The sequence below is a fragment of the Hyla sarda genome, chromosome 7 (assembly GCF_029499605.1).
Source record: "Hyla sarda isolate aHylSar1 chromosome 7, aHylSar1.hap1, whole genome shotgun sequence".
Taxonomy (NCBI): domain Eukaryota; kingdom Metazoa; phylum Chordata; class Amphibia; order Anura; family Hylidae; genus Hyla; species Hyla sarda.
Window position 1 is genome coordinate 152036082 of NC_079195.1, and position 26930 is coordinate 152063011.

The window sequence follows — 26930 nt, forward strand, 5'->3', positions numbered from 1 at the left end:
ATTCACAGCCTGGAGCTATATGGTCTCCTCATGCTGCCACAAACTCCCGGCAGTCATTCAGCCACTATGTGGTCTCCTCATACTGATGCCACCTCCAGGCTCTGTTATTGTGCCGACATGTGACTCCTTGTTAGATTTGGTCCTTTGTAACCACACACCAGGGCCCGGGACATTAAAATTTGGGTGTGTAATCTTCAAAGTCTTTAATTTCAATATTCATCTTTTAATCTTAGGGATTGTGATGCCCTATTGTCTACTCATGCTGCCGCCCACTCCAGGCTGAGCCATTCAGCCACTATATGGTTTACTGATGTTGCTGGGCCTGGGACATTAACTAAAAATATTTTATGGTAGCACTAGCTACCATAAATCTTCAATTTCAATTTTAAAATTCATCTTTTAACCCCGACGCAGCCCATTTGGGCCTTAAGGACGCAGACAATTTTATTTTTAAGTTTTTCGATTTTTCCTCCTCGCCTTCAAAAATCATAACTCTTTTATATTTTCATCCACAGACTAGTATGAGGGCTTCTTTTTTGAGCGACCAGTTGTCCGTTGTAATGCCATCACTCACTTTACCATAAAATGTATGGCGCAATCCAAAAAAAATACTATTTGTGTGGGGAAATTTAAAAGAAATCCGCAATTTTGCTAATTTTGGAAGGTTCCGTTTTCACGCCGTACAATTTACAGTAAAAATGATGTGTTATTTATTCTTTGGGTCAATACGATTAAAATGATACCCATGATAACATACTTTTCTATTACTGTTGCGCTTAAAAAAAATAACAAACTTTTTAACCAAATTAGTACGTTTAAAATCCCCCTATGTTGAAGACCCATAACTTTTTCATTTTTCTGTATGAGGGCTAATTTTTTGCGCCGTAAACTGTAATTTTTATTGATACCATATTTGCTTATGTAAAACTTTTAATACCTTTTTTAGAATTTTTTTTTGGAATAAAATGTTATATAATGTTTACTTTTTTTACTTTTATTTTTACACTTTAATAGTCCCCATAGGGGACTATTTAAAGCAATCACTCGATTGCTAATCCTGTTCAGTGCTATGTATAGGACATAGCACTGATCAGGGTTATCGGTCATCTTCTGCTCTGGTCTGCGGGAAGGCAGATCAGATCAGAAGACTCCTGGAAGGCAGCAGAGGCAGGTGAGGGGACCTCCGTCTGCCATGCTGGATGATCGGATCGATGCGGCAGCGCTGTGGGCGATGCAATCATCCATTTAAGTGACCTCGATGCTGCAGATGCCGTGATCTGTAATGATCACGGTATCTGAGGGGTTAATGGTGGACATCTGCGGGATCGCGGGTGTCCGCCATTACCGGCGGGTCCCTGGCTGCGATCAACAGCCGGGACCTGACGCGCATGATCCGGGCATCGCTCCGATGCCCGCGGTTATGCTTAGGATGTAAATGTACATCCTGGTGCATTAAGTACCAACTCACCAGGACACACATTTACGTTCTTCATCGTTAAGGGGTTAATCTTAGAGACGTTGATGCCCTATTGTCTACACATGCTGCCACCGTATGGTCTCCTTATGCTGTTGGCACCTCAAATTAAACTTTTCAAATTTTAATATATCTAAAATCTTCAATTTAAAATTTCAAAAATATCTTTAACCCCTTAAAGACCACAGACATACGCATACATCCAAGCTCCCTGGTACTTAAGGAGCAAGAACATACGCGTACGTCAGCAGGCACCCCATGCAAATGCCTAGGGGGATCCTGAGATCCACCCATGTCGGCGATCGCAGCAAATCACCGGTGAATTCACACCGGCAATTTGCGGCGATTCCAGGTCACCCACAGTATGCTGGGCAGAACGGGGAAACCGACAAGGACTGGCGCCGAAGTCCAGTTACCCATCGGCGGCGACAACGAGCTGCAATCGGCAGCAGAAGAGGACGGCGATGCGGCTCCCTGGATCTTACAGAAGCCGGTGAGTTGCCCAGCAACATCTGAAGGGCTACAGTTTGAGACCACTATACAGTGGTCTCTAAACTGTAGCCCTCCAGATGTTGCAAAACTACAACTTTCAGCATGCCCAGACAGCTGTTTGGGCATGCTGGGATTTGCAGTTTTGCAACAGCTGGAGGGCCACAGTTTGGAGATCACTGTGCTGTGGTCTCTAAACTATAGCCCTCCAGATGTTGCAAAACTGCAAATCCCAGCATGCCCAAACAGCAAACAGCTGTCTCGGCATGCTGGGAGTTGTAGTTGCGTACCTCCAACTGTTGCATAACTACATCTCCCAGCATGCCCTTTGGCGATCAGTACATGCTGGGAGTTGTAGTTTAGCAACAGCTGGAGGCACACTGGTTGGAAAATACTGAGTTAGGTAACAGAACTTGACTGAAGGTTTTCCAACCAGTGTGCCTCCAGCTGTTGCAACAGTACAACTCCCAGCATGAACGGTCTGTCAGTACATGCTGGGAGTTGTAGTTTTGAAACAGCTGGAGATTTGCCCCCCCCCCCCCCCCATGTGAATGTACAGGGTACATTCATATGGGAATGTTTTCAGTGAGTTTCCTGCTTCAAGTTTGAGCTGCAAACTTCTAGCGGGAAACTCACTATAAACCTCCGCCTGTGTGAATGTACCCTAAAAACACTACACTACAATACACTTAATAAAGGGTGAAACACTACATATACACCCCCTTACACTGCCCCCCCCCCCCAATAAAAATGAAAAACGTATTGCACGTTTGCAAAACAACAACTCCCAGCATTTCCGGACAGCCACTGACTGTCCAAGCATGCTGGGAGTTTAGCAACAACTTGAGGCACCCTGTTTGGGAACCACTGACGTAGCATACCCCTATGCAATCCCTAATTTATTCCTCAAATGCGCATAGCGCTCTCTCACTTCGGAGTCCTGTCGTATTTCAAGGAAACAGTTTAGTGCCACATATTTCCGTACTCTGAAGAAATTGCACTTCAAATTTCTCCTTTTACCCCTTATGAAAAAGAAAAGTTGGGGGCTACACCAGCCTGTTATTGTAAAATAAATTTACACTAACATGCTGGTGTTGCCGCATACTTTTCATTTTCACAACCATTAAAAGGAAAAAAAGACCCCCATAATTTGCAACGCAATTTCTCCTGAGTACGGAAATACCCCATATGCGGGCATAAAATGCTCTGTGGGAGCACAACAAGGCTCAGGAGTGAGAGCGCACTATGTACATTTGAGGCCTAAATTGGTGATTTGCACAGGGGTGGGGCTGATTTACAGTTCTGACATAAACACAAAAAAAGAATTACTCACATGTGACCCCATTTTGGAAATTACACCCCTCACGGTACGTAACAAGGGGTATAGTGAGCCTTAACACCCCACAGATGTTTGACAAATTTTCATTAAATTTGGATGGGAAAATGAAAAAAAAAATTTCAATACAATGCTGGTTGTTACCCTAAATTTTTCATTTTCACAAGGGAAAATAGGAAAAATAGCCCCCCCAAAATTTGTTTCCCCATTTCTTCTGAGTAAGAACATACCCCATATGTGGATGTAAAGTGCTCTGCTGGCACACTACAATGCTCAGAAGAGAAGGAGCGCCATTGGGCTTTTGAGAGAAAATTTGTCCGGAATTGAAGGCCACGTGTATTTACAAAGCCCCCATAGTGCCAGAACAATGGACCCTCCCACATGTGACCCCTTTTTGGAAACTACACCCCTCATGTAATGTAATAAGGTACAGTGATCTGTCAAACGCCAGTGTGTGGGGTTTCCAAAATGGGGTCACATGTCCACTGTTCTGGCACCACGGGGGGCTTTGTAAACACACATGGCCCCTGACTTCCATTCCAAAAAATTCTCTTTCCAAAAGCCCAAAAGCTAAAAATGTAAAATTTGGAAAACCAACATTTTAGTAAAAAAACATATTTTTTTCATTTACACATCCAACTTTAACAAAAAGTCGTCAAACACCTGTGAGGTGTTAAGGCCCCTGTACCCCTTGTTACGTTCCTTGAGGGATGTAGTTTCCAAAATAGTGTGCCATGTGTTTTTTTTTTTTTTTGTTGCTGTTCTGGCACCATAGGGGCTAAATGCGACATGCCCCCCCATTCTCCAAAATCCCATTGTTCCACCCGCTGAACACTTGACATACACATATGAGGTATTTCCTTACTCGAGAGAAATTGGGTTACAAATTTTGTGGGGCTTTTTCTCCTGTTACCTCTTATAAAAATTAAAAAACTGGGTCTACAAGAACATGCGAGTGTAAAAAATGAAGATTTTGAATTTTCTCCTTCACATTCTTGCTATTCCTGTGAAACACCTAAAGGGTTAACACACTTGAGGGGTGCAGTTTATATAATGGGGTCATTTGTGGGGTATTTCTAATATGAAGGCCCTTCAAATCCACTTCAAAACTGAACTGGTCCATCAAAAATTCCAATTTTGAAAATTTTGTGAAAAATTGGAAAATTGCTGATGAACGTTGAAGCCTTATGATGTCTTCCAAAAGTAAAAACATGTCAACTTTATGATGCAAACATAAAGTAGACATATTGTATATGTGAATCAATATATAATTTATTTGGAATGTCTATTTTCCTTACAAGCAGAGAGATACAAAGTTATAAAAATGCTAAATTTAAATTTTTCTCATCAAATTTTGGAATTTTTCATGAAGAAATCATGCAAGTATCGACAGAAATTTACCAATAACATAAAGAACAATATGTCACGAAAAGAACGATCTCAGAATCAGAATGAAAAGTAAAAGCATCCCAAAGTTATTGTCACGCCGAGCGCTCCGGGTCCCGCCGCTTCCCGCGAGCGCTGCTTCCATGTGCCCGCTCTCGGATAGCGCCACGTGTCTCTCACCTGCCCCGTCCTCCTGTACAGTCCCGGCACGTGCGGCCCCGCTCTCTAGGGCGAACGCGCCGGGTCTCTCAGATTTAAAGGGCCAGTGCACCATTAATTGGTGCTTGGCCCAATTAGTCCCAAGCACTCCCTACACTATATAAACCCACTTCCCCTTCCTGTCCTTGCCGAATCTTGTTGCCTAGTGCCCTGCGAAAGCGTTTCTGTGTGTTCCATTGCCAGTGTACCCAGACCCTTGCCGTTGCCCCTGACTACGAACCGTTGCTGCCTGCCCAGACCTTCTGCTACGTTAAACCTTGCTCTTGCCTTGTCCTTGTGTACCGCGCATGTCTCAGCTGTCAGTGAGGTTGAGTCGCTATCGGGTCGAACGACCTGGGGGTTACCTGCCGCTGCAAGTCCAGCCCGCTTTGCGGCAGGCTCTGGTGAAAACCAGTAACCCCTTAGATTCCGTTCCCCTGGTACGGCCCACGCCATCACCTCACTGACACAGAGGATCCACCACCTGTGTCCTCCCTGCCTACCAGTCCGGAACCTGACAGTAGATCTGGCCATGGATCCCGCTGAGGTCCCGCTGCCCAGTGTTGCTGACCTAACCTCCGTGGTCGCCCAGCAATCACAGCAGATCGTGCAACAAGGACAACAGCTGACTCAGCTGACCGCTATGCTGCAACAGCTTCTGCCGCAACAACAGCAACCATCTCCTCCGCCAGCTCCTGCATCTCCTCCGCAGCGAGTGGCTGCTCCCAGTTTCCGCCTGTCTCTTCCAGACAAGTTTGATGGGGACTCTAAACTGTGCTGTGGATTCCTGTCCCAGTGTACCCTACACCTGGAGATGATGTCAGACCAATTTCCTACAGAACGGTCTAAGGTGGCGTTCGTGTTCAACCTCCTGTCTGGAAAGGCCTTGTCATGGGCCACACCACTTTCGGACCGCAACGATCCTGCCACTGCTACAATCCAGTTCTTCTTCTCTGAAGTATGTAGTGTCTTTGAGGAGCCAGCCCGGGCTTCCTCAGCCGAGACTGCTTTGCTGAATCTTGTCCAAGGGAGTTCTTCAGTGGGCGAATACGCCATCCTGTTCCGCACCCTTGCCTCTGAGCTTTCCTGTAATAATGAGGCCCTCTGCGTGACCTTCAAGAAAGGCTTATCCAGTCACATCAAAGATGTCCTGGCCGCACGAGAAATTCCTGCTAACCTGTCTGAACTCATCCATTTGGCCACCCGCATCGACATGCGTTTCTCTGAAAGACGCCAGGAGCTTCGTCAGGAAAAGGATCTTGTTCACACCAGGCGGTTTTCCTCCCGGGCTCCTCTCCTCCAACGTCCTTTGCAATCTGTTCCTGTGCCTCCTGCCGAGGAGGCTATGCAAGTGGATCGGTCTCGCCTGACCCAACAAGAGAGGACTCGCCGTAGGAATGAAAACCTGTGTCTATACCGTGCAAGCACCGAACATTTCCTAAAAGACTGTCCTATTCGTCCTCCGCATCTGAGAAACGCACCCACTCACCTAGTCAACTTAGGAGAGTCGTTGCTAGGAGTGAATTCTACCTCTCCACGATTGATTTTACCTGTGCGGATTGCTATACTCGCTAATGATACTTCCTTCTCCGTTTTGGCCTTCTTGGACTCGGGTTCAGCAGGAAGTTTCATTGAAGCCTCCCTAGAAAACAGATTCAATATTCCAGTTACCCGTCTCGTCAAGCCTCTCTTCATTTCATCCGTCAATGGAGAGAGACTGGTCTGCACCGTGCGTTACCGCACTCAACCGCTACTCATGACTGTTGGAGTTCACCATCATGAACAAATTGAATTTTTTTTGCTACCCAACTGCACTTCTGAAATTCTTCTGGACTTGCCCTGGCTCCAACGTCATTCGCCTAGCCTCGACTGGGTCACCGGGGACATTAAGAGCTGGGGATCTTCTTGCCACAAGCAATGTCTTCACCCAGTTTCTTCCTGCCAAGTCTCCATGGCTTCTCCTTTGCCTTTGTAAAAAGCAGGCAGAGGTCTTACCACCACATAGACCCTATGACTGTCCTATCGACCTGCTCCCTGGTACCACACCACCCACTTTCTGCCCCGGAAACCCAAGCTATGTCTGAGTACATACAAGAAAACCTCAAAAGAGGTTTTATCCGGAAATCTTCCCCGGCTGGAGCTGGATTTTTCTTTGTCGCCAAAAAAGATGGATCTCTCCGCCCTTGTATTGATTACCACGGTCTCAATAAAATTACCATAAAAAATCGCTATCCTCTGCCTCTCATCTCCGAATTCTTCGACCGACTGCGAGGTGCTAAGATTTTCACCAAACTAGATCTAAGGGGCGCATATAACCTCTTCCGTATTCGAGCAGGTGATGAATGGAAGACCGCCTTCAATACCAGAGATGGTCACTTTGAATATCTAGTTATGCCATTTGGTCTATGCAACGCCCTAGCAGTCTCTCAGGACTTTGTTAATGAAATTTTTCGGGATATGTTGTGCTCTTGTGTGGTAGTCTATCTAGACGACATCCTCATTTTTTCCTCCAACCTAGAGGAACATTGCCTACATATTCGTCAAGTCCTCCAGCGACTACGCCAAAATCAACTTTACGCCAAAATCGAGAAGTGTCTATTCCAACACAGCAGTCTTCCCTTCTTGGGTTACATTGTGTCCAGACAAGGTCTTCAAATGGACTCTGATAAACTTTCTGCGGTAATGGATTGGCCTCGTCCCACTGGCCTGCGAGCAATCCAAAGATTTCTCGGATTGGCAAATTACTACCGCCAATTCATTCCCCACTTCTCCACCATCGTTGCTCCTATTGTAGCACTGACTAAGAAAAATGCTAATCCGAAATCCTGGCCGCCACAGGCGGAGGAAGCCTTTAACCACCTCAAAGCCGCCTTCTCCTCTGCTCCAGTCTTGTCCAGACCTGATCCTCAGAAGCCCTTCTTCCTCGAGGTTGACGCCTCCTCTGTTGGAGCCGGAGCTGTTCTATAAAAATCCGCTAAAGGAAAAAATGTCACTTGCGGATTTTTCTCCAAAACCTTTTCACCTCCAGAAAAAAAAAAATTCCATCGGAGACCGCAAACTATTGGCGATTAAGTTGGCCCTTGAGGAGTGGAGACACCTTCTGGAAGGATCCCTTCACCCCATCACCATCTATACAGATCACAAAAATGTGTCTTATCTCCAATCCGCCCAGCGGCTAAATCCTCGCCAGGCTAGGTGGTCGTTGTTTTTTGCCCGTTTCAACTTTCAGATCCATTTTCGTCCCGCAGACAAGAATGTCAGAGCTGATGCTCTATCTCGTACCACCAATGTCTCTGAAGCCGAGACCCTTCATCAGCACATCGTTCCCCCTGAGTGCCTGAGCTCTTCTGCTCCTGCTTTTCTGGTACCTGTCCCTCCAGGAAAGACTTATGTTCCTCCCCGTCTTCGCCTCCGGATCCTCAAATGGGGCCATTCCTCCCTTCTGGCTGGTCATGCTGGAATTAAAAAGACTTTACAGTTGATTGCCAGACACTATTGGTGGTCCTCCTTGGAAAAGGATGTGACCGATTTCGTACTAGCCTGTACAGTATGTGCACGTGACAAGACCCCTCGTCAGAAACCTTCATGTCTTCTCCATCCGCTGCCCTTGCCTGAACAGCCTTGATCCCACGTAGCCATGGACTTCATCACTGATCTTCCTGTATCCCATGGCAACACTGTCATCTGGGTGGTCGTTGATCGTTTTTCCAAAATGGCTCACTTTACTCCGCTTCCAGGCCTTCCTTCTGCGCCACAGTTGGCGAAGCAATTTTTTCTGCAGATCTTTCGTCTTCACGGGTTTCCCACACATATCGTCTTGGATAGAGGCGTTCAATTTGTGTCTAAATTTTGGAGAGCTCTCTGCAATCAATTAAAGATCAACTTAAATTTCTCATCCTCCTACCACCCGCAGTCCAATGGACAAGTGGAGAGAGTGAACCAGATCCTTGGTGACTACCTGCGACATTTTGTTTCCTCCCGCCAAGATGATTGGGTCGACCTGTTACCCTGGGCTGAATTCTCGTACAATTTCAGAAACTCTGAGTCATCCGCCAAGTCTCCGTTCTTTGTGGTGTACGGCTGTCACCCGCTTCCCCCCCTCCCCATCCCCACTTCATCTGGAGTTCCTGCCGTAGATGAATTGACCCTGGACTTCTCCACTATCTGGAAAGAGACTCAAAAGTCGCTCTCACTGGCCCATTCTCGCATGAAGAAACATGTGGATAAGAAGAGAAGAACTCCTCCTGTCTTTGCCCCTGGTGACAAAGTGTAGCTCTCTGCCAAATATATTCGGTTTTGTGTCTCTAGCTACAAGCTGGGTCCACGTTACCTCGGGCCATTTAGAGTCAAAAGTCAAATCAACCCTGTCTCCTACAAGCTCCATCTTCCTTCTTCTCTTCGTATTCCTAACTCCTTTCATGTATCCCTTCTCAAACCTCTCATTCTTAACCGATTTTTCCCCAAGGTCACTGTTCCTGCTCCTGTCACTGGGTTCTCTGACGTCTTCTCGGTAAAAGAAATCCTCGCTTCCAAGGTCGTCAGGGGTAAAAAGAAAATTCTTGTTGACTGGGAGAATTGTGGTCCCAAAGAGAGATCTTGGGAGCCCTAGGACAATATCCTCGACAAGGAGCTCATCCATAGGTTCCTGGGCTCCAAAAGAGGGGGAGACCCAAGGGGGGGGAGGTACTGTCACGCCAAGCGCTCCAGGTCCCACCGCTTCCCCGGAGCGCTCGCGCCGTGCCCGTGTATGCAGCGCTCCGGTCGGCACCGCTGACCGCGAGCGCTGCTTCCATGTCTCCGGTGGAACGCGATCTGAGGTATGGGATCGCGCCCCGTGTCTCTCACCTGCCCCGTCCTCCTGTTCAGTCCCGGCGCACGCGGCCCCGCTCCCTAGGGCGCACGCGCGCCGGGTCTTTCAGATTTAAAGGGCCAGTGCACCATTAATTGGTGCCTGGCCCAATTAGTCCCAAGCACTCCCTACACTATATAAACCCACTTCCCCTTCCTGTTCTTGCCAGATCTTGTTGCCTAGTGCCCTGTGAAAGCGTTTCTGTGTGTTCCATTGCCAATGTACCCAGACCCTTTCCGTTTCCCCTGACTACGAACCGTTGCTGCCTGTCCAGACCTTCTGCTACGTCCGACCTTGCTCTTGCCTTGTCCTTGTGTACCGCGCCTGTCTCAGCTGTCAGTGAGGTTGAGTCGCTATCGGGTGGAACGACCTGGGGGTTACCTGCCGCTGCAAGTTCATCCCGCTTTGCGGCGGGCTCTGGTGAAAACCAGTAACTCCTTAGATTCCGTTCCCCTGGTACGGCCCACGCCATAACCTCACTGACACAGAGGATCCACCACCCGTGTCCTCCCTGCATACCAGTCCGGATCCTGACAGTTATTAATGCTTAAAGTGACAGGGGTCTGATGTGCAAACCATAACCAAAACTGATTAAATGAAACATTTGCATTTTCATAGTCAGGGGGGCGCTGAGAGGCAGGGCATGGAACACATGGTATCTGGCCTTGCAGAGGATCGCTAGCTCGATGCTCACCAGAATGGGTACTCCAAAAATTTTAATAAATTCAAATTAAATTAAAATGACATGAAAAGTCTCTTTAACCCCTTAACGACGCAGGACGTATATTTACGTCCTGCGCCGGCTCCCGCGATATGAAGCAGGATCGCGCCGCGATCCCGCATCATATCGCGTCGGTCCCGGCGCTAATCAACGGCCGGGACCAGCGGCTAATACCACACATCACCGATCGCGGCGATGTGCGGTATTAACCCTTTAGAAGCGGCGGTCAAAGCTGACCGCCGCTTCTAAAGTGAAACTGAAAGTGACCCGGCTGCTCAGTCGGGCTGTTCGGGACCGCCGCGGTGAAATCGCGGCATCCCGAACAGCTGACCGGACACCGGGAGGGCCCTTACCTGCCTCCCTGGTGTCCGATCGGCGAATAACTGCTCCGTGCCTGAGATCCAGGCAGGAGCAGTCAAGCGCCAATAATGCTGATCACAGGCGTGTTAATACACGCCAGTGATCAGCATAGGAGATCAGTGTGTGCAGTGTTATAGGTCCCTATGGGACCTATAACACTGCAAAAAAAATGTAAAAAAAAAAAAGTGTTAATAAAGGTCATTTAACCCCTTCCCTAATAAAAGTTTGAATCACCCCCCTTTTCCCATAAAAAAAATAAAACAGTGTAAAAAAAAAAAAAAATAAACATATGTGGAATCGCCGCGTGCGTAAATGTCCGAACTATAAAAATATATCATTAATTAAGCCGTACGGTCAATGGCGTACGCGCAAAAAAATTCCAAAGTCCAAAAAAGCGTATTTTGGTCACTTTTTATACCATTAAAAAATGAATTCAAAAATTCCGATCAAAACAAAAATGATACCGATAAAAACTTCAGATCACGGCGCAAAAAATGAGTCCTCATACCGCCCTGTACGTGGAAAAATAAAAAAGTTATAGGGGTCAGAATATGACATTTTTAAACGTATAAATTTTCCTGCATGTAGTTATGATTTTTTCCAGAAGTGCGACAAAATCAAACCTATATAAGTATGGTATCATTTTAACCGTATTGACCTACAGAATAATGATAAGGTGTAATTTTTACCGAAATATGCACTGGGTAGAAACGGAAGCCCCCAAAAGTTACAAAATGGCAGGTTTTTTTCGATTTTGTCGCACAATGATTTTTTCTCCGTTTCGCCGTGCATTTTTGGGTAAAATGACTATTGTCACTGCAAAGTAGAATTGGCGACGCAAAAAATAAGCTATAATATGGATTTTTAGGTGGAAAATTGAGAGGGTTATGATTTTTAAAAGGTAAGGAGGAAAAAACGAAAGTGCAAAAACGGAAAAACCCTGAGTCCTTAAGGGGTTAATCGCTTCAATTTTGATACCATATGGTCTCCACAGGTCGACCACAGCTATATATAAATTGAAAACTAGGGGAGACAAAAAAATCTCAAGCAGTTAACGACTATAACAAATAACAAATCTAACATAAAAATATAACAAAGTCCAATGGGAAGGTCAGCACTAAACCACATCAGGTGCTGTGCAGATGACTAGCCAGAATGCCAAGGTGTTCAAATCAGTGCTGAAAATTTAGTGCACCATATAACAAAAGTGGGACTTTTCGCCATACAATGCTTTTGAAGAGGGTACAGATGAGAAGAGTAAACCGTTTTCCTTACTGTTAAAGAACGAAGAAGCATTTAACATCATAGCTGATAGATATGTCATCATCTTGTATATTGCTCCAGAAGGTGCTCCCTTCCATTAGGATGTCCCAACCAAACTAAGATTAAGTATCTGACATCCTTGCACTGTGGAGATTTAAAAGCTAAGAACTGGCAGCAATGTTAAATGTGTGGGGGCAAATTAGAAAAAGATAGTGATGGACAAAGCAGAAAAATGATTCTATGTATTGTGAAAGAAGAAGGACATTATTTCTTAACAGCTACAATCTTTGTGAGATAGAGTGTACTTATAAGGAATGCTGAAGAGATATCACAAAAATCCAGACCCGTCCACCTTCCCAGAAAAATTATGTTGTTTTACACCTGTGAAACCAAATAAATTATGGTTTATTGTCCTGTTATTAGTTAATTTATCATCTCCCATATATTACTTAAATTGGCGAATGACCCTTGGTGTTTGTAGATGATGATATGAATTTCTAATTTGCTGTTTATTAAACAAAAAGATGATCCTACAGCTACACCTATGTTAATAAATTGCAACATAATATGAATTGCTTATCTGTGTAGTCTTGCTCATATTATGGATGGTATGGTACCACAAAATGCATAGGTTTTAGTGAGGCATCATCAATACACATCTCAGGATTTCTATAGACTGGTTACTCTTCGATTTTATCAGGTCCATGGAGTTCACTAAATAAAAAACAACCCAAAGAATCATTTTAAATGAAAACCAAAGGGCTTTTACTATATTTGGAGATCTATAGTATAATGGCATAAATTGCTTCTCTCGATGTTATTTGAAGTAGACAATGCACACAGATGCCGACAGGAAGACATGATTTGCCAAAGGAATGAGAAGTTCAACTAATGCTGTTTTTTTTTAACAGATGCAAACTGTGTGCGAATGGTGGAGCTAGGTGTAGTTCACCAACTTTTAGACTTGTTGGAACAACATGTTGAGAACGGAGATGTTGCTGTTCAGCATGCAGCTCTCAGTGCTCTACGGAATCTGGCCATACCAGGTACATTACTATTTAATGTGATGTTCAAAGAGGTTGACTGGTATTAAATATTACTAATGTCAAAATTAACATTAAATCCATTGATGTACAGTACGTTTACAGTTAAAGAGAGAAGCTACTGATTCTGAGAGGGATATTAAATAAGGTGCCAGTTGTTTGTACTGACAACACATAATTATAAATGTAAGACCAGCTCTGAGGCTATGTCCCTATCACTTTAGTGCACACATCATGCATCAGAATGAGAATCACTAAAGGCTGTTAAGTGCACCCCATATTTTTTTGCCCACGCATTCTAAGTACTGCAAAATAAGTGACAGATAACCTAAGGCATCATTTTTCAAGCTGAACAAGCTTATGTTGCCTATTGGCAGCTTGAAACTTAAAATTGTTTTGAGCTTTGCTTCAACCATGGACAGATGACCTTACCGAAAAAATAACAAATGTATTCCTAAAATTTGAGATTCTATAACAGTATGCTTGATTTTATGCACCTGTCTAGTTTACGCTTTCTATCCCAGCTGGCTGCCCTGCTTCTGCTCTCCTGCTCTGGTTGCTTTATTAAAGGGGTACTCCAGTGCTTACACATTTTATCCCCTATCCAAAGGATAGGGGATAAGATGCCTGATCGCGGGAGTCCCGCAGCTGGGAACGCCCGTGATCATGCACGCGGCACCCCGTTTGTAATCAGTCCCCGGAGCGCGTTCGCTCCGGGTCTGATTACCGGCGACCGCAGGGCCGGCGCCGTGTGACGTCATGCCTCCGCCCCCGTGTGACGTCACGCTCCGCCCCACAATGCAATTCTACGGGAGGGGACTGATTACAAACGGGGTGCCGCGTGCATGATCATGGGCGTTCCCAGCTGTGGGACTCCCGCGATCAGGCATCTTATCCCCTATCCTTTGGATAGGGGATAAGATGTGTAAGCACCGGAGTACCCTTTAAGGCAACTGTGTTGATATTGGGTTCGGCAGCTTATTTAATGGGAAGTAATCCTACCATGACATGTCTGATTTTTGTTGTTCAATCCCCGTCCTAGCTCTTTTTTCCCTTTTACTATGAATGGTTTTGTCTCCTAACTGAACCTGACCTCAGTCTTTTTCTTGAAAATGTTACCTGCTTCTCCTCTTGAATTGTTTGGTGCATGTTTTTCTACTACCAGCTTTAACTATTGGATCTGTCCTTGGCTAGGTTATTATCTTGTCCTCTGGCTTGTCACATGCTGACTGATGTCCTGGTCAATACCCTTAGCTTGGTTCCTAATCATGCTTCTCATCGCTATGCTGCCAGTCAGGGAGAATATTATGTATGTGTTACTTTCTCGAATTCATAGATGTCTAATAAATTTGCTTCATGTAATCTTCAACAAAACTCAACCAGCATTTACTCATAGTACATATAGCCTCTTCATGTTCAACCCATTATCAGGGTCGGCAGATCTGGAACAAAAGGGTTTTAACATTTTTCAAACATATACATAACAGTGACAATGTCCTCTCCATTTGTTACCTTCAAGTTAGAGATTTACAAGTATTGATTCCAAAACAGTTTTGATTGAATTATTGTCAGATTCTGAAACGTCTCAAAACTATTAGGACAATAGAAGATAGGGAGGTAGAAGAAATGCATTAAAGAGATTTTTCTTCTTGTAATCGGAAAATGCTGTAAGCAGGAGCATTAAGCGAGTCATCCATCATATCCTGCATAGCAGAAGGACACATACAATGTAATCCATCAATTACCTCATGAAGCGTGCAAGAAAAATAATTACCAAATCCTAGGCATTTTTTTAAATAATAGTTCAGAGCTCATACAGCCAGGCCTGGAACTCATATATAAGAGGATATTTGCAGCAGTGCAGTCAGTGCTGTAGAAAATAAAAGGAATACTAGTGACCCACATGTGGGTAGCTCCATATCTGAATAGCAATAATATTTAACGTCAATGTTTTTTATGCTCATTGGTTTTATAGAATAAAATGTACTACAACAAAAAAACAGCAAGCACAGTTATCTCTTTAATCTAGATCAATATAACACTGTACATTCATAGGGCGAGATGGGTGCTGCAAAAAAAATGTGGCTAATGGGGCATGTAAATCAGCTGCTTGGTGCCTGAGGTAGCACCAGCAAGCCAATAAAGTATGTTACTATAGGGTATAGGCAACAAACTCTGGCTGCTATGGGCAACTGCTCCACTGCTTCTCTGCACAATTTATGACAAATCTCCCCTCATGTAATTTTTAAGTTCAACATTTTGCAATGATTATTCCTTATTATATCTTTATTACAACCAGGGCTTTGGTTTTTCTGATAAAGATTAAAGTTATATATCTTTGCAATGTACAAGTGAAATCTTTTCTGCGCACATACCCTGTTACTCTCATCTTTTCCTCCAGACAGGAAGTCTAGTAGTTCATAGCACACACACGATGACTGTCAGAAACAAGTCTGCTGGGCCCTACACATCACTTTGTAACATCACACTCCCTTCTCCTCAGAGAGCCATGCAGTGTATGATTGCCCTTGATTGGCTGAGGCACACACAGCTTCCTCATCTATATTCACTGCTTCTCTAACCATGTGACTCATTTAAGTTTTTATTTTTATCACTTTTGGCTGGATATCTCCTTTAACCCCTTAAGGACTAAGCCCATTTTGGCCTTGAGTAGAGATGAGCGAATCGAATCTGACGAAGTTGAATTTGTTCCGAACTTCATGAAAAATTCAATTTGGACCGAATCCGAACTTCGACTCAATTCTAAATAACGAATTTCTTCATTAGCGACACCCCTGCAATCATCCTGTATAATGTATAGATACAAGCGGCTTTCTCCTGCGCTCACATCTCTTCAATAGATAGAACGATCGCAGCGGGTGTCAGGAGTGATATCTGCTGTGATCTGTCCTTAATTGCAGGTACTACTGCTCCCAACATGGAGCACACTCTGCTCCATGCTGGGAGCTATAGTACCTGCATTAATAGACAGATCGCAGCGAGTGTCACTTCTGACACCCGATGCATTCGTCCTGTATAATGTATAGATGTGGGCGGGCGGCCGCTCTTCTCTGGTCCCACTGTAGTATGAATATATATATATATATATATATATATATATATATATATATACCTATTATTCATATTTACCGCAGAGAGCTGTGAGTGGCTGGAACCATCTCTTTGCGGGAAATATGAATAAGTATATACGGCAGTGCAGGGGACCATAGAAGAGCAGCCGGCCGCATCTATACTGTCACGATTCGGCTTACGGGTTGTGGATCCGCTGTGTCAGCGAGGGATTGGCGTGGACCGTGCTAGTGGACTGGTTCTAAGAGGCTACTGGTTTTCACCAGAGCCCGCCGCAAAGCGGGATGGTCTTGCTGCGGCAGTAGCAACCAGGTCGTATCCACTAGCAACGGCTCAACCTCGCTGACTGCTGAGAAGGCGTGGGACAGAAGGACTAGGCAGAGGCAAGGTCAGACGTAGCAGAAGGTCGGGGGCAGGCGGCAAGGTTCGTGTTACGCCGAGCGCTCCGGGTCCCCGTTCCTCCCCGGAGCGCTCGCCTCATCCTCGTTGCTGCAGCGCCCCGGTCAGATCCATTGACCGGGTGCGCTGCGGTACCGCCTCCAGCCGGGATGCGATTCGCGATGCGGGTGGCGCCCGCTCGCGATGCGCACCCCGGCTCCCGTACCTGACTCGCTCTCCGTCGGTCCTGTCCCGGCGCGCGCGGCCCCGCTCCCTAGGGCGCGCGCGCGCCGGGTCTCTGCGATTTAAAGGGCCAGTGCACCAATGTTGGTGCCTGGTCCAATCTTCCCAATTACCTTGATTAGTTTCCACCTGTGCACTCCCTACTTATACCTCACTTCCCCTGCACTCCCTTGCCGGATCTTGTTGCCCTTGTGCCTAGTGAAAGCGTTCCCTTGTTTGTTCCTAGCCCGTGTTCCAGACCTCCTGCCGTTGCCCCTGACTACGATCCTTGCTGCCTGCCCCGACCTTCTGCTACGTCCGACATTGCCTTTGTCTACTCCCTTGTACCGCGCCTATCTTCAGCAGCCAGAGAGGTTGAGCCGTTGCTAGTGGATACGACCTGGTCACTACCGCCGCAGCAAGACCATCCCGCTTTGCGGCGGGCTCTGGTGAAAACCAGTAGTGACTTAGAACCGGTCCACTAGCACGGTCCTCGCCAATCCCTCTCTGGCACAGAGGATCCACCTCCTGCCAGCCGGGATCGTGACAGTTCGTAGTCAGGATGGATAGCAGAAGTTCAGGTAACACAGGCTTTGGACACACTAAACGCTTTCACTGGCACAAGGCAACAAGATCCGGCAAGGGAGTGCAAGGGAGGAGATCAGATATAGCCAGGGAGCAGGTAGAAGCCAATTAAGCTAATTGGGCCAGGCACCAATCATTGGTGCACTGGCCCTTTAAGTCTCAGAGAGCTGGCGCGCGCGCGCCCTAGAGAGCGGAGCCGCGCGCGCCAGCACATGACAGCAGGGGACCGGGACGGGTAAGTGACCTGGGATGCGATTCGCGAGCGGGCGCGTCCCGCTGTGTGAATCGCATCCCCGACGGCCATGACAGTGCAGCGCTCCCGGTCAGCGGGACTGACCGGGGCGCTGCAGGGAGAAAGACGCCGTGAGTGCTCCGGGGAGGAGCGGGGACCCGGAGCGCTAGGCGTAACAGTACCCCCCCCCTTAGGTCTCCCCTTTTTTTTGTCCGGTAACTGCCTCCCCTGGGATGAGGACACCGGGAAAGAATGGAGGTTTTCCTCAACGGCAGGCAGTACAGTTGGAATGGGGAGGGAGGGCAGAGGGTGAAGCTTGGCACGGGGCAGGGAGACACAAGGACGGGAGCCATGAGGAGTCACAGAGGCTTGCCTGACGGGACTGGGAGGGGGGGAGAGGCACTTCCTGTGGCAGGCAGAGTCCCAGTTCTTGATCTCCCCGGTGGTCCAATCAAGGGTGGGAGAATGAAGCCGGAGCCATGGCAGACCGAGGAGGACCTCAGAGGTACAGTTGGGGAGAACGAAGAGCTCAATCCTTTCGTGGTGGGGTCCAATAGACATCAGGAGGGGTTCTGTGCGGTAACGCACGGTGCAATCCAATCTGACTCCGTTGACCGCGGAAATGTAGAGCGGCTTGACGAGACGGGTCACCGGGATGCTGAATTTATTCACAAAGGACTCCAAAATAAAATTCCCAGAGGCACCAGAGTCCAAGCAGGCCACGGCTGAGAGGGAGGAGTTGGCTGAAGGAGAAATCCGCACGGGCACCGTGAGACGTGGAGAAGCAGACTTAGAACCAAGAGACGCCACACCCACGTGAGCTGGGTGCGTGCGTGCGTTTCCCAGACGTGGAGGACGGATAGGGCAATCCACCAAGAAATGTTCGGTACAGGCACAGTAAAGACAGAGATTTTCTTCCCTACGGCGATTCCTCTCTTCCTGGGTCAGGCGAGACCGATCCACTTGCATGGCCTCCTCGGCGGGAGGCCCAGGCGTAGATTGCAACGGATACTGTGGGAGAGGTGCCCAGAGATCTAAGTCTTTTTCCTGGCGGAGCTCTTGGTGTCGCTCAGAAAAACGCATGTCAATGCGGGTAGCCAAATGGATGAGTTCTTGCAGGTTGGCAGGAATCTCTCGTGCGGCCAGCACATCCTTGATGCGACTGGATAGGCCTTTTTTAAAGGTCGCGCAGAGAGCCACGTTATTCCATGATAACTCGGAAGCAAGAGTACGAAATTGGATGGCGTACTCGCCCACTGAAGAATTACCCTGGACCAGGTTCAGCAGGGCAGTCTCGGCAGAAGAAGCTCGGGCTGGCTCCTCGAAGACACTCCGGACTTCAGCGAAGAAGGACTGGACTGTGGCTGTGGCAGGATCATTGCGGTCCCAGAGCGGTGTGGCCCAAGACAAGGCCTTTCCTGAAAGAAGGCTTACTACGAACGCCACCTTAGACCGTTCTGTAGGAAACAAGTCCGACAACATCTCCATATGCAGGGAACACTGAGACAAAAATCCACGGCAGAGTTTAGAGTCCCCATCAAATTTGTCCGGCAGGGACAAGCGGAGGCTAGGAGCGGCCACTCGCTGCGGAGGAGGTGCAGGAGCTGGCGGAGGAGATGGTTGCTGCTGTAGCAGAGGCAGAAGTTGCTGTAACGTGGCGGTCAACTGCGACAGCTGCTGTCCTTGTTGGGCAATTTGCTGAGCGACCACCGTGGTAAGGTCAGCGAGACTTGGCAGCGGCACCTCAGCGGGATCCATGGCCGGATCTACTGTCACGATTCGGCTTACGGGTTGTGGATCCGCTGTGTCAGCGAGGGATTGGCGTGGACCGTGCTAGTGGACCGGTTCTAAGAGGCTACTGGTTTTCACCAGAGCCCGCCGCAAAGCGGGATGGTCTTGCTGCGGCAGTAGCAACCAGGTCGTATCCACTAGCAACGGCTCAACCTCGCTGACTGCTGAGAAGGCGTGGGACAGAAGGACTAGGCAGAGGCAAGGTCAGACGTAGCAGAAGGTCGGGGGCAGGCGGCAAGGTTCGTAGTCAGGATGGATAGCAGAAGTTCAGGTAACACAGGCTTTGGACACACTAAACGCTTTCACTGGCACAAGGCAACAAGATCCGGCAAGGGAGTGTAAGGGAGGAGATCAGATATAGCCAGGGAGCAGGTGGAAGCCAATTAAGCTAATTGGGCCAGGCACCAATCATTGGTGCACTGGCCCTTTAAGTCTCAGAGAGCTGGCGCGCGCGTGCCCTAGAGAGCGGAGCCGCGCGCGCCAGCACATGACAGCAGGGGACCGGGACGGGTAAGTGACCTGGGATGCGATTCGCGAGCGGGCGCGTCCCGCTGTGCGAATCGCATCCCCGACGGCCATGACAGTGCAGCGCTCCCGGTCAGCGGGACTGACCGGGGCGCTGCAGGGAGAAAGACGCCGTGAGCGCTCCGGGGAGGAGCGGGGACCCGGAGCGCTAGGCGTAACATATACATTATACAGGAGGATTGCAATGGGTGTCAGAAGTGACACGGGCGATCTGTCAATGAGTACAGGTACTACTATTCCCATCATGGAACAGTGTGTTCCATGCTGGGAGTAGTGGTACTACCTAAACATAAAAAAAAAATAAATGAAAAACACACATACACTACCTTTTTATTATTGTTGGCTACATTTTTAGTGCCCTGCCTGCCCACATAAATTGATCCCTGTTTAAAAATGTATAAAACTTTTGTTATAATAAAGATGAATTTAGTTAAATGCAATTTTTTCTATCACTACTGTACGTTTTTTAATATTTTTTTAATGGTACCCTACGAAATGTTATTAAAAAAGTTATCTCCATCACTTTTTTGAATCTCTAAAGTTAATATTTTCTCCGTTGTTGCCTCCTAAACAGACCATTCTAATAATGGATGCAAACTGATGCAAAGGGATGCCATTTAGTGTCATCCATTTGCATCAGTTTTCCACCTGTTGGTATCAGCCATCATCAGACTCCCGCAGCTACTACTACTACTCCCATCATGGAAAAAACTTCTTTCCCTGATGGAAATAGTAGTTCCCTGGCTGTGGAAGGCTGTCAGCAGCTGGGGAGGCTACATTAGTGTTTGTACTACAACCCCCATCATGGAACAGATTCTGTTCCATGATGGGGGTTGTAGTACAGGGTCTGAGGGATTGATCGCACCGGGTCTCACTTCCGAGACCCAATGCGATCAGAAGTTATTAAACAGGGGAGTGGGCGGCATGCTCTACTCCCCTGCGATGTATGGTGTATTTTTACATTCATTTTTCAATTCCCCGCCGGGAGCCCTGAATGGCCGGTACAGAGGAGCCATTCAGGGCTCCCGGTGGGGTTTTTAAACATACAGTGTGCCTAATTACTGTATAATAACATTCCCCCTGACTTAAGTATATTCATTTTATTCCCCCCATGTGTATATGTATGATTCCCCCCTGCCCGGTCATCTTCTAGCACTGTTGCAGCACACAGCAGGGACATGCCATTCCATTCCCTGCTGCTCATCTTCATATCTAACAGAGAGGAGCAGAGGAGAATGGAGGGACCGATCTCCCCTGTGCACTGTTATAGCGCTCCATTCCCTGCCGCCGGTACCTGAACTGTACCCCCAATGCGCTGCCTCATTCATATATTCCCCACCGCCACCCGACATGTCAGTCTATTCCCCACTGCTCATTTCCATACCTAACAGAGATTAGCAGTGGGAAATAGACATGTCGGGCGATGGTGGGGAATATATGAATGAGGCAGCGCATTGGGGGTACAGGTCAGGTACCGGTGGCGGCGAGGAAAGGAGCGCTATAACAGCGTACAGGGGGGACAGCTCCCTCCATTCTCCGCTGCTCCTCTGCAGGATAGCAGAGATGAGCAGCAGGGAATGGAATGGCATGTACCTGCGGTGCGCTGTGACAGTTCTAGAAGATGACCGGGCAGCAGGCAGAGGGGGGGGGAATCATACACATACACATGGGGGGAATAAAATGAATATACTTAAGGGGGAATGTGATTATACAGTAAGGAACACTGAAGTTTAACAAACCCCGCCGGAAGCCCTGAATGGTTCATCTGTACCGGCCATTCAGGGCTCCCGGCGGGGAATTTAAAAATTAAAGTAAAATACATCATACATCGCAGGGGAGTGAATCATGCCGCCCGTCCCCCTGTTTAATAACTTCTAATCGCATCGGGTCTCAGAAGTGAAACCCAGTGCGATCAATCCCTCAGCCCCTGTGCTACAACCCCCATCATGGAACAGAGTCTGTTCCATGATGGGGGTTGTAGTACAAACACTAATGTAGCCTCCCCAGCCACCGGCAGACCCCCGCAGCTGAGGAATTACTACTCCCAACATGAAAACAAGTCTGTTCCATGATAGGAGTAGTAGTTGTCCCTCAGCACTGCAGGACTCTGCTGATGTCACCTCTTCTGAACATGCTCAGAAGTAATAACGTATATTATAAACCAAAAAGGCTCATCCATTTGCCATAGACTTCAATGTTAAAAATTACGGCCATTAATTTACCCGTATCTTGTGATGGAAGAAAAATTAGTGCATGTGCCGTTTTTTCTTACGTCACAAATAACGTCTGTTATTCATGACGGGCTATAATGGGTCATAACGGATAATCAAAAAATCCCATAGACTTTAATGGTATTTTCTAACGGCCGTTTAGCATCCGTTTTTAAGGCTTTTCCTTTATAGTCTTAAAGTGTTAAAGGGGTCTAATAAAAATGTAGTGTGTGTGTGTGTGTTTTTTTTTTTCACTTAAAAAAAAAATGTAGGTAGTACTACTACTCCAAGCATGGAACACACTGTTCCATGATGGGAGTTGTAGTACCTGTACTAATTGACAGATCACTAGTGATGTCCTGAATAGTTCCCCGGCGAATTGTTCCTGACAAACATAGCTTGTTCACGTTCGCCGCGGTGGACGAACATATACGATGTTCGATCCGCCCCCTATTCATCATCATTGAGTAAACTTTGACCCTGTTTTTCACAATCAGCAAACACATTCCAGCCAATCAGCAGCAGACCCTCCCACCTCCTGGATGGCATCCATTTTAGATTCATTCTGAATCTGCATTCTTAGTGAGAGGAGGGACAGTGTAACTGCTGCTGATTTATTAGGGAAATTGATAGCTATGCTAGTGTATTCAGTGTCCACTACAGTCCTGAAGGACTCATCTTATCTCTGCGGTAAGGACAGCATCCCGAAAAGCCCTTTTTAGGGCTAGAACATCTGTCTGCTTTTTTTTAGCTAGCATTTAAAAAAAAAACTTTTTTGACTGTAATATAATAGCAGTCAGTTTCCTTCACACGTGTGTTTTGCAACAGCTGGAGGCACCCTGATTGGGAACTACGGGTTGAAAGGGGTACTCCAGTGGAAAACTTTTTTCTTTCAATCAACAACAGAATTCAGTGTCCACTACAGTCCTGAAGGACTCATCTGATCTCTGCTGTAAGGACATCACCCCAAAAAGCCCTTTTTAGGGCTAGAACATCTAGCGTGTGTGTCAGGCTCACAGCGTATACTGTGCCCACTTGCCCAGTGCCACCACTCATATCTGGTGTCACAATAGCTTGCATAAAAAATAAAAAATAAACTTTTTTGACTGTAATATAATAGCAGTCAGTTTCCTTCACACGTGTGCGTTTCAGGGCCTGCCAGGGCACAGTGTCACACCAGTGCAACTCATATCTGGTGTAATAGTAGTGTACATTTAAAAAAAAAAACAAAGCCATCCTCCTCCATGTCCAGCATCTTCAGCCACGTCAACCACTGCTGTCCTCCTTGCCCCCTCTCAACCATCCGCCACTCCGTCTCTCGCCTTGAGCAGTTCCTGCTCATCTGCCCACAGTCAGGTGTCTGTCAAGGACATGTTTGAGCGTAATGTCACAAAGTCACCCCCTTGCCCGGCGTCTGACAGCTGGCTTGTCTGAACTCTTAGCCCCCCAGCTTTTACCATACAAGCTGGTGGAGTCTGAGGCGTTCAAAAAATTTGTAGCTATTGCACAAAAGGCAATCCCCAACCTGTACTCGATTGTGCAAAAGGAAGTAATGGCATGTCTGGCACACAGTGTTGGGGCAAGGGTCCATCTGACCACTGATACCTGGTCTGCAAAGCATTTTTCAGGGCAGGTATATCACCTACACTGCGCATTGGATAAACCTGCTGACAGCTGACAAGCATGGAATGCGTGGCTCTGCAGAGGAGTTGGTGACACCGCCACGACTTGCAGGCAGGCCTGTTGCCACCTCCTTTACTCCTCCTACTCCATCCTCTTCCATAACCTCCTCAGCTGAGTCCTCTTCTGCTGCTGCATCTTGCTCCACATCAACTGATACCCCCCAGCTCCCCAGGTACTATTCCACATCCCGGATACGGCAATGTCACGCCGTCTTGGGGTTGACTTGCCTGAAAGCAGAGAGTCACACCGCACCAGCACTCCTGTCCGCCCTGAATGCACAAGTGGATCAGTGGCTGACTCCGCACCAACTGGAGATCGGCAAAGTGGTTTGTGACAATGGAAGAAATTTGTTGGCGGCATTGAATTTGGGCAAGTTGACACATGTGCCGTGCATGGCACATGTGTGTAATCTGATCGTACAATGCTTTGTGCATAAGTACCCAGGCTAACAGAACGTCCTGAAGCAGGCCAGGAAGGTGTGTGGCCATTTCAGGCATTCCTACACGGCCATGGCGCACTTTTCAGATATCCAGCAGCGAAACAACATGCCAGTGAGGCGCTTGATTTGCGACAGCCCGACACGTTGGAATTCAACACTCCTAATGTTCGACCGCCTGCTCCAACAAGAAAAAGCAATTCCTGTAGGTTCATGCGTCCTTTTGAGAAGGTGGCAAACCTAGTCAGTCTCACCGAAGGCACCATCAGCGACATCATACCATTTGTTTTCTTCCTGGAGCCTGCCCTGCGAAGAGTGCTGGATTAGGCCGTAGATGAGTGTGAAGAGGAAGAGTTGTGGTCACCATCACCACCAGAAACAGCCTTATCAGCATTGCTTGCTGGACCTGCAGCAACGCTGGAAGAGGATTGTGAGGAAGAGGAGTCAGAGGAGGAATGTGGTTTTGAGGAGGAGGAGGAAGACCAACCACAACAGACATCCTAGGGTGCTCATTGTCACCTATCTGGTACCCGTGGTGTTGTACGTGGCTGGGGGGAAGAATATACCTTCAGTGAGATCACTGAGGACGAGGAACGGGACATGAGTAGCTCGGCATCCGTCCTTGTGCAAATGGGGTATTTCATGCTGTTGTGCCTGTTGAGGGACCCTCGTATAAAAAGGCTGAAGGAGAATGACCTGTACTGGGTGTCCATGCTACTAGACCCCCGGGATATAAGCAGAAAGTGTCTGAAATGTTACCGAATTACTGCAAGTCGGAAAGGATGCACCAGTTCCAAAAGAAATTAAAAGGTATGCTTTATATAGCGTATAAGGGTGATGTCACAGCACAACGGGAATCTAACAGGGGAAGAGGTGAAAGTAATCCTCCTCCTCCCACGATAATGCCGGCAAGGACAGGACGCTTTTTAAGTCCTACGCATCGCCACAGCCCTTCGGGGTCCACCCTCAGAGAATGACTCCACCGACAGGTAGCAGACTACCTCGCCTTAACTGCAGATATCGACACTCTGAGGAGCGATGAACCCTTGACTACTGGGTGTGCAGGCTTGACCTGTGGCCTGAGCTATCCCAATTTGCTCTCGAACTTCTGGCCTGTCCCGCTTCAAGTGTCCTGTCAGAAAAGACCTTCAGTGCAGCAGGAGGTATTGTCACTGAGAAGAGAAGTCGCCTAGGTCAAAAAAGTCTAGATTACCTCACCTTTATTAAGATGAATGAGGGATGGATCCCGAAGGGACTGACAGTGGGCGATACATTCGACTAAAAAAGGCCTGATGAGATGAGCTGCCTTGGGCTAAAAATGGTCCACACGCTGCTGCATTTTATCTCTGAATGCCGGATGACTTGCGTGACTTATCCTCCACCCACTAGGGTTCAAAACCCAATGTTTTAGGGCACTTTCTGCCTGGGAAACAAACATGAATTTTTCTGGCCGCTGCTACAATACCTAATTTTTCAGGCATGTGTACATGCCTAATTTTTCTGGCCTCTGGTGCTGCACTGTGGCTTCAAAAACCAAACCAAAAAAATGCATATAACAGGGATTAAACTGATAGGAGTGGTTTGTTAAGTAGTACTTTTCTTATCAGTTTAATCCCTGTAACGTCCCCTATCATGGGACGTGTATATGGCATTGATTTTAGGAACCGGGAGATGGAAAAAGATACTTGGTCCGTCCTCCTACTTCAAATTTGTGCAATCTAATGTGCCACCAGATAGGAATGGTGTGTTAAGTAGTACTATTCTCATCAGTTTAATCCCTGTTACGTCCCCTATCAGGGGACGTGTATATGGCATCGATTTTAGGAACCGGGAGATGGAAAAAGATGCTTGGTCGGACCTCTTCAAATAATGTGCCACCAGATAGGAATAGTACTACTTAACACACCACTCCTATCTGGTGGCACATTAGATTACACGCACAGTGCCCCAAATTTGAAGTAGGAGGACCAACCAAGCATCTTTTTCCATCTCCCGGTTCCTAAAATTGATGCCATATACACGTCCCCTGAAAGGGGACGTAACAGGGATTAAACTGATAGGAATAGTACTACTTAACACACCTTATAATAACGCAGAAAGAGGCAACGCAGAGAGAGGAGTCTGAAGAAGAGGAGTCAGAGGAGGAAGGTGGCTTTGAGGAGGTGGAAAACCAAACACAGCAGGCGTCCCAGGGGGCTTGTTGTCACCTTTCGGGGACCCTTGGTGTTGTACGTGGCTGGGTGGAGGAAGAGACCTTCAATGACATCAGTGAAGACAATGAACGGGACATGGCTAGCTTGGTATCCAATCTTGTGCAAATGAGGAGTTTGCGGTTGTGCATATGGACTGTTTGCGGTTGTTTGCGGTGCATTAAACGGGGAGTTTAGTCTGTCACTGCGAAGCGGGCGTAACCTTTACACTATCTGATTGATACAACATCATACCTGATGTTTTAAAGCACATTATTTCAAACATTTTAGGAATGTTTAGTTTTAATCCATAAAGGGCATTAATCACCTGACTCTGCATCAACTATGTAATTTTCCATGGGAGTTTTGCCATGGATCCCCCTCCAGCATGCCACAGTCCAGGTGTTAGTGCTCTTGAAACAACTTTTCCATCACTATTATGGCCAGAAAGAGTCCCTGTGGGTTTTAAA

The 26930-nt window shown here is 47.2% G+C and overlaps 1 protein-coding gene across 2 annotated transcripts in view; it reads left to right on the forward strand.

Moving 5' to 3' along the window:
• LOC130282579 (rap1 GTPase-GDP dissociation stimulator 1-A-like) overlaps window positions 1-26930 on the forward strand; it is a 475415-nt gene that overhangs the window by 331458 nt on the left and 117027 nt on the right. For both annotated transcript variants that reach the window (XM_056530939.1, XM_056530940.1), the window contains exon 9: window positions 12988-13122. In XM_056530939.1, the coding sequence (XP_056386914.1) occupies window positions 12988-13122 (135 nt within the window). The remainder of the gene's footprint in view (window positions 1-12987; window positions 13123-26930) is intronic.